This window comes from Phoenix dactylifera, unplaced genomic scaffold, assembly GCF_009389715.1.
Source record: "Phoenix dactylifera cultivar Barhee BC4 unplaced genomic scaffold, palm_55x_up_171113_PBpolish2nd_filt_p 000281F, whole genome shotgun sequence".
Classification (NCBI taxonomy): Eukaryota; Viridiplantae; Streptophyta; class Magnoliopsida; order Arecales; family Arecaceae; genus Phoenix; species Phoenix dactylifera.
In genome coordinates, this window is record NW_024067765.1 from 436,534 (window position 1) to 452,500 (window position 15,967).

The 15,967-nt window shown below is 37.3% G+C and overlaps 1 protein-coding gene across 4 annotated transcripts in view; it reads right to left on the reverse strand.

Moving 5' to 3' along the window:
- Window positions 1–15,967, reverse strand: part of LOC103697031 — a 48,520-nt gene that overhangs the window by 31,714 nt on the left and 839 nt on the right. For all 4 annotated transcript variants that reach the window (XM_039117853.1, XM_039117852.1, XM_039117850.1 and 1 more), the window contains exons 3-6: window positions 11,621–11,704; window positions 11,309–11,479; window positions 10,968–11,036; window positions 10,609–10,735 (exon numbers count right to left, since the gene is read on the reverse strand). In XM_039117853.1, the coding sequence (XP_038973781.1) occupies window positions 10,609–10,735; window positions 10,968–11,036; window positions 11,309–11,479; window positions 11,621–11,704 (451 nt within the window). The remainder of the gene's footprint in view (window positions 1–10,608; window positions 10,736–10,967; window positions 11,037–11,308; window positions 11,480–11,620; window positions 11,705–15,967) is intronic.

The following is a 15,967-nucleotide window of genomic DNA, read 5'->3' on the forward strand; positions in this document are numbered from 1 at the left end:
TCTCATTCTTCTAATGTATCGAGAGTGTCGAATTCAGTAATGATGTATCATATTAACTTGTAGTATTTAATTAGATATTTTCTCAATGGTTGTGTTAATCATCAAAATAACACTATCATCCTCAATCTCTCCCTTTTTGATGATTATAAAATATTGAGTATGAGCAGATTGATACTTATCTTAAAATTAGAAAATTTGTTCTAAAAAAGCTCAAGTTGCTGAATTTCAGATTTTCAAATTTGAGAGTGAAGTCTCCTCCTTTTTCATCCAAATATTGCCAATTTGAACTTTTGATTTTCTCCCCCTTTCTTTTATATTTGGTTAAAGATGAAACTTCAAAAATTTGAGATAAAACAAGAGTTTCAGGTTATGTATCGAGGTATGAGAGGTATGTGCCAAATTCTGAATTTTGATTAAAAGTTTAGACTTTAACATTTTCATTGTTACATGTCGCTCCCCCTTAAGTGTATATTATCTCCCATTATAATTTTCAAATTTGTTTGTCAACTTATTACAACTTCTTTCTTTCCTTACTTCTCCCTCTTTTTGTTATCATCAAATAGGTACATGGCAATAGATAAGTAGAAGCAGTAAATAATAAACAGTCAAGTTTCATTGATCAAAATGGAACATTGTAGTACATTAATGTCAAAAATACAATGTTCTTCAATCAAAGTGCAAAGTACATTAACAAAGCAAAATACATATGAGAGCTAGATAAATTCTAGGCACTAATCATAATGCTAACATCAGCCTAGGGGGTATCTAAGAGCTGTGATCTAGTCCTCATCCTCCTAGTATAAGTGGCTAGGGGAGGTCGAGCCTAATGGAATTGAGTCTGGCGTGGACCTCGCTGAGCTGGATGACTCTGTGCCGAAACCTCCGACTTAGTTGCTCGGGGCACAGATGGACCATGAGCCTCTCTCTCTCTGTAATGCTCCCACCTGTTCTCTGAGGTCTCTAATCTCAGCAGTCATAATATCCATCCTGCTCGTCAATCCGTCAGAGAGAGTCCTCACCTGAGCTGACACAAGCTCAGTCATCCTACTCCAAAACTCCTCCGTGCATCCCATGGGTACGGATGACGACGGGCCAGCCTCTGAAGGTGCCGTAGGATGATCCTCAGGTACCTCAGCCTCAGGGATGGGGTCTCCAACCTCTGGTGCATCACCCTCCTGTGCATGTATCCCTGCTCCTGCATGCACCATTGCCCGTTCACCTTTTCATAACCCATGCGAACTAGGGACCGTGTAGTGTAAGTGTCAGTGAATAGCAGATGCCTAGAGATCTCTCCCTCTACAGATATGTCATGCTGTCGGAAGACCAGGATGAGTATCATACCATAGGGCAGAGAAACTCTCGACTTGCATATAGCCTCTCTCATCTGTCTGATCATCATAGCTAGGAGGTTTAGGGGAATGCTCTGAATAACATGCTCCATAATGACTAAATCTCGCTCAGATATGTGATCAAATCTCCTACTCTTCGGAAACAAAATCCGACCTATGAAGTTGTGCAACAACCTCATCTCAGCTGATAGAGAGCTAGCTATCACAGTTTCGGAGTAATCAAAATCATCTCTCTCAAAGATCAACTGTAGAGCTCTTAACTTGCTTTCCGGTCTTTCTGGAGTTGCACCTTCGCAGGGAAGATGAAGCAACTCACTCAAACTTTCTTCCGAGACCCTAACCCTTACTCCTCGGACTTCAGACACAAGCCCTCCCGGTCCAACCTTTAGGAAGGCGTAGAACTCACGAACCGAGCCCGGGTAAGTCACCAAATCTAGGGAGCAAAGATACTCCCATCCTTGCCTTCGGATCCAATCCCCCAAACGGAACCCTTCTTGAACCAAAAATTCGGAGTGGATCCTTCTCCCCATGGTAACCGGTCTCCCCGCATATTTTGCAAGTTGAACTAAAGGGAAGAGAGGAGGAGGAGGCTCTACACGTCTCACCTTATGGAAGCACTGTAGAAGACTCTCTAGCATGTCTATCTACAAGGGTTGTCCATGAAACTCTCCCGAATCTCTTAGCAACGGCTCGCTTGGGTCCCATTTTCACCAAATGCTTCCTTAGGTCTTGATCCAACGGTTTGGGGAAGCAATCTTCTACTGTTTGGAGATGATCGGAAGAAATTGGAAAGTGGAAAATAGGGTTTAGGAAGAGGACAAGATGAAATAGTGCCCTAACAATAGCTCACGGGTCCCTCTTTAAAAACAGGGTCCCGCCGTTGGGTCGACCCCAGTTTCTACTAGGGTCGACTCAACGTGGGGTCGACCCCATTTTGGCTCGGGTCAGCCCTAGTTCAGCCCAAACAAAAAAAAAAATTAAAATTCTTCCTTTCTTCCGATCCTTGCCAAATTTTGTGGGGCATTGATATGTGAGTAAGGAATCTAGAAATGAATAATTTTACTCATGTTTCATGGGATTTTCAAAATAAGAGAGGAGTATCATGAGGCAACTCATTCCTTCCATTTCCACTCAATCAAAGGGATTACATATGCCTAATTCCCTCCTAAGCATGCAAAATCTATTTTCACTTAAAGATTTTGTGAATATGTCAGCTAATTGTTTCTCAGTACATACATGCTCAATACATATGTTTCCATTTTGCACATGATCTCTAATGAAATGATACCTTATCTCAATGTGCTTGGCTTTAGAGTGCTGAACTGAATTTTTGGTAAGGTTAATGGCACTAGTGTTATCACACTTTATAAGAATGCTGTCTAATTTAATTCCATAGTCCTCTAGTTGTTGTTTGAGCCATAGTACTTGAGCACAGCAACTCCCGGCAGCTATATACTCGGCCTCAGCCGTTGACAAAGCAACTGAATTCTGCTTTTTGCTGAACCATGATACTAAGTTATTCCTTAAGAATTGACATGTTCCACTGGTGCTCTTCCTATCTAATTTGCATCCAGCAAAATCAGCATCAGAATATGCAAGCAAATCAATACAGGAGTCTCTAGAGTACCATAATTCTATGCTTGTGGTTCCTCTCAAATATCTAAGGATTCTTTTGACAGCACTTAAATGTGATTCCTTAGGATTTGATTGGTATCTAGCATATATTCCTACACTAAATACTATGTTTGACCTACTGGCAGTTAGGTAAAGCAATGATCCAATTAATCCTCTATAGAGCTTCATATCAATACTTTTTCCTTGTTCATCTTTGTCTAGTTTACTAGTGGGGTTCATAGGAGTGCCTATCACCTTGTGATTTTCATTTCCAAACTTCTTTAATATTTCCTTTGTATACTTAGCTTGATGAATAAAGATGCCTTCCTTAGTTTGCTTGATTTGTAATCCAAGAAAGAAATTTAGTTCTCCCATCATACTCATCTCGAATTCTCCTTACATTAATTTAGCAAATTCTTTGCAAAGATTATCATTAGTGGCACCAAAGATTATGTCATCTACATATATTTGTACTACTAGCAAATTTTTGTCTTTTCTTTTGAGAAAAAGTGTTTTATCTACATTTCCTCTACTGAAATCATTATTTAGCAGAAATTTGCTTAATCGATCATACCAAGCCCTAGGTGCTTGTTTCAATCCATATAATGCCTTATGTAATCTAAACACATGATTTAGCAATTCATGATTCTCAAAACCAGGAGGTTGCTCTACATATACTTCTTCCTCTATATAATCATTTAAGAAGGCACTTTTTACATCCATTTGATACAATTTGAAATCCATGAAGCATGCAAAAGCTAGAAGTAATCTAATAGCTTCTAATCTGGCTACGGAAGCAAATGTTTTCTCAAAATCTATCCCTTCTTCTTGATTGTATCCCTTAGCTACAAGTCTAGCTTTATTTCTTATAACTACCCCATTTTCATCTAATTTATTTCTAAAGATCCATTTTGTTCCAATTATAGAATTATGCTTTGGTCTCTCAGTTAATGTTCATACATTGCTTCTTTTGAATTGATTTAATTCTTCTTGCATTGCATTTATCCAATTTACGTCTTTTTCAGCTTTTTCATAATTCTTAGGTTCTATTTGTGAAACAAAAACAAGATAGTCATTTATATTTCTAAGAGAGGATCGAGTTCTTACCCCATGAGATGGATCACTAATGATTAAGTCTTTAGCATGCCCATGTGCGTACCTCCATCCCTTTTGTAAGTCTTGAGAGTGTTGTGGTACATGATCGTCCTCTTTATCTTGATTTGGTACGTCATTAAGATTCAATTCATCATCAGAAGTATTTTCTCTCCTAGGAGACTCGCTATCAGACTCATCAAAAATGATATGAATTGACTCTTCAACTACAAGTGTTCTTTTGTTGAATACTCTGTATGCCCTGTTAGATGTAGAGTATCCTAAAAAGATACCTTCATCTGACTTGGTATCAAATTTACTTTGATCCTCCTTGCCATTGTTTAAAATGAAACATCTACATCCAAATACTCTAAGATATTTAGCAGTTGGCTTCCTATTCTTCCAAAGTTCATAAGAAGTTTTCTTGGTTATAGGTCTTATTAAAACACGATTTAAAATATGGCAAGCAGTACTTACAGCTTCAGCCCAAAAGTACTTTGGAAGATTTGACTCACACAACATCGTGCGTGCTATTTCTGCCAAGGTCCTATTTTTTCTTTCAACAACCTCATTTTGTTGAGGCATTCTAGGTGCTGAAAATTGATGAGAGATACCATTTTCATTACAAAATTCTTCAAAGTGTTGATTTTCAAATTCAGTTCCATGATCACTTCGAATTGCAATTAAGGTGAGCTTCTTTTCAGTTATGATATTTTTATAATATTTCAAGAATGCTGAAAATGCTTCACTCTTATGTGCAAGAAATGAAACTCATGTGTATCTTGAGAAATCATCTACTATGACTAGTCCATACTTTTTTCCTCCTAGACTTGCAGTTCTAGTAGGCCCAAATAGATCCATGTGTATGAGTTCAAAGGGCCTAGTAGTTGATACTATATTCTTTGATTTGAAAGATGATTTTGTTTGCTTTCCCAATGAGCATGGTCCACAGATTTTGTCTTTTTCAAATATTAATTTCGGCACATCTTTTATCAGATCCTTCTTGACTAGTTTTGATATTAAGTCCATACTAACATGTCCTAGTCTACGGTACCAAAGCCAACTTGTTTCACTTTTCCTTTCTTCATTAGTAATTAAGCATAATCCATTTTTCTTGCCTAAATCATGAAGATCTACCATATAAATATTTCCATGCATGTCCCATAAGTACAATGCTATTATCTTTTGGATTTATAATTATGCATACTGAAGCTTCAAATGTGGCTTTAAGACCTTTATCACAAAATTGACTTATGCTAAGCAAGTTATGTTTCAGACCATCAACTAATAAAACATTTTCTATGAATGTGAATGGAGTAATATAGATTTTACCCTTTCCAATGATAAGTCCTTTTCCATTATCTCCATAGGTTACCACTCCACCCTCTTTAGATTCCAAAGTGACAAATTGTTCTATGTCACCTGTCATGTGTCTTGAACAGCTGCTATCTAGATACCATCGTTTATCCCTCTTATTAGCTGTAAGACACTCCTGCAATCAAAGTCAAGAATGTGCTTTAGGTACCCAAACCATGTTGGGTCCTTTAAGGTTAGTACTTGATGTTCCTTTTTGAATCCAAATTTTCTTGGACTTTAGCTTACTTTTATCACTCAATTTGTTATAACTAGGCTTTCTAAGATTGCATTCATATGCTTTCTGTCCTACTTTATTGCAGCAATGATAAGTTATATTTTCAGTTTTGGCTTTCATAAATATGTTCTTTAAGTATTTTTGTTTCCTATTAGTTTTATATCCCAAACCAGCCTTATCATATACCGCTTTTTGACTACCAAGAATCATATTTAATTTAGTTGAACTAAGTGTAAACTTGTCCACTAAGGATTTGTATTTTTCTGCATCTTCTTTTAGCTTGATATTTTCAGCAATTAAATTCTTGATTTCATTTGTGAACCTCCTACTTAATGTTTCATAGTTATTAGATAGTTTCAGCTTATCTTTGATAAGAGATTGATTTTCATCTTTTAGAACTTTATTTTTATGAATTAGCTTCTTGTGTTCTTCCATTAGTTCTAAAAATGCATCATGTAACTCTTCTACCGAAAAATCATATTCAAGTTCAGAATCTACCTCATCGTTATTGGCCATGTAGCAGATTTGAGCCGTCTCTTGTTGATCTTCCTCTTCCGAACTTGACTCTTCGCTTTTACTCCATTCAGCCATGAGGTTCCTCTTTTTAAGTTTTCTTGCCATCCATTTCAATTCCAGGCAATCTATCTTGAAGTGCCCGGGCTTGTTACACTCATAGCATATTGGCACTTCTTTTTCCTTTTCTTTTTCTTTTCCTTTTTTCCGGCTTGAGCTACCTCTTACGAAAGATTTTCTTTTATAGAATTTCTTTTTATCTTTCATGAATTTTCTGAATTTTCTTGCAAGCATTGCCATTCCTTCTTCATCATATTCCTCCTCATCATCGGACTCCTCTGATGCAGTTTCCTGCTTTGGAGCTGTGGATTTCAAGGCAATCGTCTTCCTTTTCTTAACCTCCTCTTCTGAGTTTTGTTTCATAGTCAGCTCATAGGTCATGAGTGATCCTAGAAGTTCTTCCAATTGCAGTGTATTGAGATCCTTTGCTTCTTATATTGCAGTTATTTTGGCCTCCCAAACTCTTGGTAGAGATCTGAGAATTTTTCGTACTAGTTCAGAGTTGGCATAAGACTTTCCCAAACTCTTTAGTCCATTTATGATTTCAGTGAATCGAGTGAATATTTCAGTTATGGACTCAGTGGATTCCATTTTAAACAATTCATACTTATGTACTAATATATTTATTTTGACTCTTTGACTTGATTAGTTCCTTCATGTGTGACCTCTAGTTTATCCCAAATTTCTTTAGCGGAGATGCATGTGGATATTCTATTAAATTCACTTATATCTAGTGAGCAGTAAAGTACATTAATTGCTTTAGCATTTAATTGTGCAAGTCTTCTATCATTCTCATTCCAATCCATTTCAGGCTTAGGAATGATTGTGCCCTCTATACTAACAGTGGGTGTGTGTGGCCCCCTAGTTACGATGTTCCATATGTCATAGTCTAGTGCTTAAATGAATATCCTCATCCTAGCTTTCCAATAAGTATAATTAGTGCCATTAAATAAGGGTGGTCTATTTGTGGATTGTCCCTCGCTAATAGAACATCCTACTTGGGTTGTCATGATCTTTGACTCTTGATCGTAAGATCAACGAATACTATGAGAGCACCTCGCTCTGATACCACTTGTTGCCCAAGGTGACAAGCCAAGAGGGGGGGTGAATTGATTTTTCTTGATTTTCGATTCCTTAACTTTGCTAATTGATGAGTGAGTGATTTGGTTAATATAGATTAACTACAAATAGTGAACTTAGAACAATACACAATACAAACAACAAAAAGTATAGTGGTTCGGTGCTCTCCTATACACCTACGTCCACTCCCCAAGCGACCCCTTGGGAATTCACTATAATCCCGCGGATTACAGTTGGATTATTTTCCGGACTCACAATCCAAAAACCTTTATACTTGGTTTTCCTGGATCACCAAAAACCTATGTTGGTTTTACGGGCTCACCAACTAACCTTCACCGTTGGTTTTACGGATTCACCAACAAACCTACACCGTTAGTTTTACGGGCTCACCAACAAACCTTACAAGATTGTTAAAAAGAGAAAGAAGAAGGTTTAAACTCCTATATGAGCAGATATAACAAATATAAGCTACAAAGAAGAGTTAGAATATAGTTATCGCTTTGATATGGCTCTTCTCTTCTTTGTCAGGGAATGCTTCACTCTTCAAGGGTTGGTAGAGCTCTTAATGCCTCTTTTTGATCTGCTCAACCACTTTCTTTTGACTCTTGAATGAAGCACCTCGATGAAGAAAATTAGGACTTTTATCTTTCTTGGGTAAGCTTTGATATTTTGCAAAAGGATACTTTGCTCTGATGAATAGTGTCATTATAAATATTTTTCCACAAGTTTAGGTTACTTCCCATTGGTTAGATTTGAAAAACTATCCGTTACTAGCCGTTGGGAGGTCAAAAAGTACTTCTGCAGAACTAGCCGTTATGCTTCTGCCCGTGCTGGGGTCGACCCAAACTTTCCTGGGGTCGACTCAAATCACTGTTCATCAGACTTGGGGTCGACCCAACTTCCAGTGGGGTCGACCCAACTTTCACTGGGGTCGACTCCTGCTACAGTGGGGTCGATCCTCTTAGAGATCACAGAACCTTGTATTTCAGCTGTTTTTCACTGGGGTCGACTCAACTCTTTTTGGGGTCGACTCAAGCTACAGTAGGGTCGACTCAAGTTTCATTGGGATCGATCCTCTCAGGGATTCCAGAGACCCAGTTTTGAACGACATAGCCTTGGGGTCGACTCATGTTCAGTTGGGGTCGACTCAAGTATTCCTGGGGTCGGCTCCATCTGGGGTCAGCTCAAGGAAGGTTGGGGTCGACTCTCTCAGTAAATTCCACAGACTTGTTTTCTTGAGGCTTGAAGCTGGGGTCGACTCCACTACTGTTCATCCGAGGCATTTTCGCAGAGATGTGCCTGATGGTTCCATGATGTGCCAGGGTCGACTCCACCTTTGTTGGGGTCGACTCATTTCATACTTTGCTGCATCTTAAGGTTAGACTCATCAATACAATCAATGAAATATACTTCAAGCAATTTTGAATGTATGACATGGTAGTGCTACATACTCTTAACAATGAAAAATTACTATTGTGCCCTTAAGAGTACGTTCACTTGAAACTTTGCTGAATTAGAATTTAGAATTCACTATCCCTTTTCTATCGCAAATTTTATCTCATTATTAATCATTGAAAGACATTTTGATCTCATTCTTCTAATGTATCGAGAGTGTCGAATTCAGTAATGATGTATCATATTAACTTGTAGTATTTAATTAGATATTTTCTCAATGGTTGTGTTAATCATCAAAATAACATTATCATCCTCAAATTCTTATTTGATTGTTGAGAAAATCCCAAAAATTGAAGAAAGGAAACCAAAACGTTAGAAGTTAGTCACTAACGGTACACAAAACATCTAAAGTGCAACGCAATCTTATGAAGGACCAAATTTCATATCTCAAGCTTCACTTGTAGCTAAGGTCATGTAGCAATTCCTTTGCATTTTTCCAAAGAACTCATTGGTCAAACAAATGGATCCATGTCCCTCACATTGGTTGATACTTGATAATAAGGATCTCTTAAATGGAGAGTAGTCAACTACATACTTCAGCGCAGCAGTGTCACCAACTTACTCCATAATTATCATATAGAGTATATTAAAAACACACACATTTTCCAATTGCTCCTTGATGTCTGCATGGATATTTTCATTGTTGAATCAAAAGCTTTAGTTGTCAAGAAATTTATCATTTCTCCTTTGTTGCAAGTTACACCAAATTGATGGAAGTAGCGTGATCCCCCCTCTCTACAAGTAGTCCATCATACCAATGGATTGAACACAATTAAATAAATTGGAGAATACTGCACCAAGCATCATATTTCGACACCACACTTGTTCCAAAATAGTGTTGTTGTCATTTCCTAATTTAACAAAATCTTTTTTTCAAATGAAGTCTTAATAGCATTCACGCCCCTCCATTACTAAATATGAGATTGCTTTTCCATTTGTCCAAGTCACAGCCTCCCCTGCATTTATCATTTGTAGATTCTATAATCTTAATTGGTGTCACTTGGAGTGGTGAAATGCAAACATTATATGATAGAAAGGATTGTGCACATTAGGCGGGCCAGTTCGGGTGGGGGGTATGAAGGTACAGAAACAGTAAGAAACAAATAATTGCATAGGAAGCATAATAGACAGTTTTGACAAATTATCTCATGCGCCAAAACACAACTTCAAGCAAATAAAAGTGGAATTTCTACATGGTAAAATAATAACGGCTACAAAGAGACCCACAGCACAAGCCCAAAATAACGACATCTATTTCAATGATGGAAATATTTTTTAATGCTCTGTCAATTATTATGATTGCAAATTATAATTTAGAACCCAATTGCGGACTATGTGCCCAACACTTTGTACCACTTAAAACAGTCAAAAGTGTAGAACTTGCTGTTCTCTCCATCAAGTCTTGCTCCTACTTTTGGCTATCAAAGGAAGAACATCGCATGCACAGACACTGAGTCGAAGCAAGTGATGTATACTTGCCCTTGCAGCCCTGAAACCAGTCGTTAGCCTTAGTCAAAGCAATCTCCTATGGACAGCTCAGAAGAGTAAGGTGGACAAATTGGATGAGATTGTAGAGTTCACAGCGACGAACTTAATAATAGAAGAAAAAGATAGTATACAGATTTTGAGACACCTCTCCCATGTTTCTTGTTCTCCAAACATTCATATTAAATGTTACTGCATTAGGGTCAAACCCTATCATTTCCAAAATGAAATTTAGTCATATAAGCAAATCAAATAAAAGAATTTCTAGTTTTTCTTTCTTGAACATGGATTCATCATGATAATAGACGCAGATGAAATACAATTGCATTGTAACTTGTTTTGCAGGAACAAAGAGAAGTAAAAACATACCTTCTTTGGAACCAGCAACCACACAAAGTAGGTTATGGTGTGGATCATAGTGAGTACTAGATCTAGATCGAGTCCTATTCATCCACAAATTCACAGATGCCAATGTTTTCATTCCTATAAATACAGGCTGCATCAACAAACAAAGATTAATCAGGATGATACATATGGCACGTTTTGAAGATAGATATGGACTAATGGTACATTATGCTCAGAGATTCAAAAGCTGGGCTAAGAAAGTTATGACTTATAATTCACACATAAGTAGCAAGCAAAAACATAATATAAGGAGAAACATATTTACAAAAGAAAAAGAGAAGAAGAAGAAAAGAGATAAAAGCAGATAAATGGTACAGTCAGACCATTTGAATGTCTTCTCTCAGAATTTCCAATTGACACCTTTCTTTGCTCTCAGTGTTCAAAATGGGGACCTGTCAAATATGTCATACTTATAAAAGGTTAAATACAGTATAGTTACATGGTATAGCTAAATAGCTGAATCACAAAGTGTGAGTTTGGACGGGCATAATTGATGCCTAGAGGTAAAAAATGCAACATCAACATCAAAGAACGCTTCCTGATCCATTTTTTTTGACTTATGTATAGCCCCCCCCCAACACACACACACAAAAAAAAAAAAAAACCCTACCCACAGGAACCACTTCAGTTAATAGTGACAGAATAGAAGGCAAGTGATAATTACCTGTGCTATATAGAATTGGTCAGAAGTATCCACGGAGGTAGAGCATACTTCTTTTGAATATGATGGTTCCAAGGAAGACTCTTCTGTCACCGTAGTGGAAGTACTGACAACATTCACTTTCTGAAGATAGAGTTTGCAGGAGGCAATGAAGGTAGAAAATGGTATAGGTACCTGCGTTCAGATAGTAAAAGAAATTCTAAATGCAGCTAATGTAGGGTAGCCAACTTGCCATGATTCAGAATATTGCATAAATAAATGCCAATGCTAAAATACCAAGTATCCAAAAGTGTAAAATCAAAGATGCAATTTTACCCGTTCATGGCTTCTAAGGTTCCCATAGAAAACTGGTGCAGATTTGGAATACATAGCCTCCACGACAGCAGATCCTGCTTTCTCCTGTAATTTTTACTCCATGTAAGATGATTCCCAATGTAAAAATTAGGTCTTCAATCAGCATGAGCTTGAAAGGTTGGGTTGCTCAAACAGCTCCCCATAAAGGATTGCCAGATTTCAATATAGTTGTTTTGCATATTGACATTAGGTTGACATTTAGTCCTAAAAAACATGGCAAACTATTAAAAGGATTCAAATTAAAATAGGGACCATAAAGCTGATCCAAGATTGTTGCGATAAAATCAAGTGGTTACGATGCCTTATATATAATAAATATATGTAAAGAATACAGAATATTAGAACCCTGGTGCAGCGATATATCCGTATCTTGTTTCTTTTCAAAATTTTCACATAGGCATCTCCATTTTACAATACTCACACCGACAGTAGAAAACTCCTAGCTGTCACAACTTATTAACTTTTACTCTTCTTGATGGCTAAATTCCTTAAAAATATATACATACCTTCTTGATTCAAAACCTACCCAGTGGAGTCAATAAAATAAAAACTTAAAAATACTTCAAAAATTTCCTTTCAAAATTACCTAGTGGAGCTTTCCTCTTTATTTTTCAAATATCACCATAGTCTTCCCCCTTTCCAAAAACCCTATAGAATTTCCTTTTCTTTTTCAAATTCTCCAAAGGGTTGACTCTTTTTAAAGATAAAACATTCCATTCTCCCTAGTGGAATATCTTTTAATTCTTCTATGGAATTTTCAAAAACAATTTGTTAGCAAAGTTTCCAAAATATAATTTCTCCAGTGCATCCTCTCCAGAATGTCATAAAAATGCTATAAAAATTTGAAAGTTTTCAAAAATCCCAAAAAAATTTGCAAAAGTTATCAAAAAGTCCAAAAATAGCTAATTATGTGAACTTTAACAAACTAGGAGAATCCTCATGCTTTCCAAACAAGTTCACTCCATAATAAAGTACTTATCGATGCTAAGCCTATCATTCTAGGTTTGCCTAGCACTAATCTCAATCCCTTCATACTTCTAAGGAATTGCCATAAGAGTCACAAAAGTATTGCATTTTCTTTTGAAAATCACCACACTTCATCATTGCAAAACATACATTTAGACTACAATCTAAATGAAGGCTAATGTAACCCACACCTAAGGATCATACTCTATGCCAAGTGATTCAAGCCACCTAGTCAAACATGCAATGGCCAGTTCAATGTCCTCACAGACAAACAGGACCCCTGCCAAAGCATCAATGAGCATCCCTTTGGGTTTGGCTATACACCAAATTCTAACGAGCTTCATATCCTTCAGGTCAAGCTCCATGCAAACTCAAACAAACTACTAGTCTCACCCATCACTCCCTCCGCAGCCCTAGTGAAATTCACATACCGGACATTGATCAAAGATAGCCCTGCAGTCATGGCACAACACACAGCAAACACAAAACATAGATAACACCACCATAGCATACATTTGCATTAGCATTCACACCATCATCACACAAGACACTTTCAAAACATGAAAATTGAGGCAACCCTCCTTAAATACTGCCGCTTCCTCTACCCTTTAGTAGGAGGTTGTCACCTTTTTCTTTGACAATTGCCCACTCCATGGCCTTGTCAAAGATGGCATATTTTAGACCCCAGTTGTCACATCTAATAAACTCAACTTTTCCTGATGGCTAAGTTCTCTACCATCTACCCCAAGACCCTTACAATACTTCCTTACACTCTAATTTATCCTAGGTTGGCCAAAGATCTATTTCCAAATTTTTGGGTATTTTTAAGATGAATTCTACTTTCCCTATTTTCTCCCTCCAAACAAAGTTATAGAGCACAAATCTAAGACCTAACCTCCCCTAAATCTTGTCTAAACCTCCCTTGACCAGATTCTAGACCCTAATTTGGCTTAATTAGACCAAATTATCATATTTCCTACTTTTGCTATATTTATGGATGAATTTCTTGAAGTATTTCTTAATCAGGCTGTTAGAACTTATCATTTCCCATCAAAATTGCATATGGTGCCCTTGGGCCATAAACCCCCTATTTAAGCCATGGACAGCACCCTTTAATCATGTACTTTGAGTCAATGATTGTTACAACTTGGCCTATCATGGTTTTATTTAGACATGATTGAACTACGTTTTACTATCACCCCAACACTCCCTAAATTCACCCCTATCAAGACTTCTAGCCTCATCACTCACCATCCATCTTATTCTTACTCCCTAATTTGAACAAGATCTCCACCTAGATCTAAAACTCCTAAGAAAATTCAATAATTTGATCGCTCTAATTTTCCATCCTTTAATTATTGCATGCTCCTATCTTAAGACCATACCTCTTAGGATCATGACACTTGTCACCCTCTCCTCATAAAACCAGAGTCTCTTCTAGAATCCTCCTAGTTCCCCATTTACTTTAACCCACTTCTACACCCTCATCTTCCATAACAAACTTTGCAACATCCTAAAAAATTCCATGATCTCACCCTAATTGCACCCATATCTACTTAGATTTCTTCTCTCCTTGCGACAAGTGTCACCCTATTCTAATTCTTCCATTATTCCTTTCCCCCCCAATAAGACAAATTGAAGATCTTCTTTGTAACTACCTAAACTCTTCACCAAGTCTAGATTCTTGACATGCATTGGTTAGAATCATGTCTTGTATTTAGCTCTCTCACCTCTCCCTGATGACCTATTTAGCCTTTAAGACCCTCACTGGAACTAGCTTAAATCACATATATGCCGCTCCATTATCATCTATTGAATCATTTTCCCCATTTTACAAAATCCTATCCTTCCATGCCTTCTTCACATCATCGTCAAAAGAAGAAAGAACTAGCTTACTCCCTTATTGCATTTAGCATCCCTCTCTATAATTGGATCATTATCACTTCCCTCATCCTAGCCCTCCTCTCTTATCTTTTTTATCACATCCATACAAAGAAGCACAAGCTAAAAAAACTAATCATCCCTAAATCCTAGCCCTACACCACCTGAATCCACCGCTTCAAACCTCTCTTCTCCATTTCTAGTCAATAAAAAACCTTCACCTCATATCAATCCTAGGGACAAGATCCAAACAGATTTAATCCCATCCCTCAGTCCAAGATCATCTATCCTAGCCCTTGAAATCCAAAGAAACACAGGAATGCACTTCCATTGAATCCTAACTCTTAAACCTAGAAAACCTCACCAATACTCTCCCTTACACCCAAGACAATAAGGTTAAGCCATTTAGCACCACATGATAACCCTTAGATCTAGGGCTTCCCATCTCTCATAAATTCCTATTCCTTAAACCACCACTATCCCTCTGTAAATACTTTTACTCTATCCTAAGATGATGGTAGAATATAAGAAGAAAAACTAGAGAGCCTTGAGGAGACCGCACCACAATAGAGAGCCTAACACTGAGACCCCTCTTCTCTCCTTCACCTTCTTCTTTCAATCTTTTTTCTGCTTCAGCAAAACCCTAGATCTAGCCCTTAGCCACATCTACAAGCTATCAAGAAGACTAGAAGACTTATCATATCCCCTTACTTGGGGCCTCTCCTGGTAGAGGCTACAATCAAAGGGGAAAGGTGGAGGAAGAAACTTGTGATAGTTAAGGGTAACATGGTTTCACTGGGGGGTATCTATGTTTAGATCCTACTTTAACCAAACTTGTGATAGTTAAGCATAAAATGGTTTCATGTGCAATATAGAAGAAGCTTATGCATATAATCCTTGGGATTGTCTTTGCTATGTGATGGAGAGCATGCAACATTTCAGATGAATTAATGGATAAGAATTTTATTATCTCAAATAGACCTTGGTTCTTGTTTTGCCCCTAATTTAGTTCTTTGGGAGCCACATCCAACAAGGTGATATTGTCAAAGTACACAAGCGACCATTGACAATCCACCTCTAGTTTACAAGCAATAAAGATAAAAGCAGAAAGGGGAAAACTGGACAAGAACAATAAAAGAATGACAAGGCATTTAAATTTGCCCAAGCCATGAAGAGAGACCAAAAAAACACCACAGCGTACCTTTCACCAATATAAAAAAAGGGCCAAAGATGACAAAGAATATCTTGAATAACCAACAACACAATGTAGTATTCCACCCTAATGCATGACAAGTATCACCAAGCTAACCGCCATTCTAAAGAGATAAGACCACCAAGAGAATATATCCTTATAACACATCTAACAAGATCAAACTGATTCATTTTATATTTAACTGGAATCTTGCTGCAAGCTTTATGTGTTGGGAAGCAGCAAGCCAGAATCATAAAGGGCTATTATTT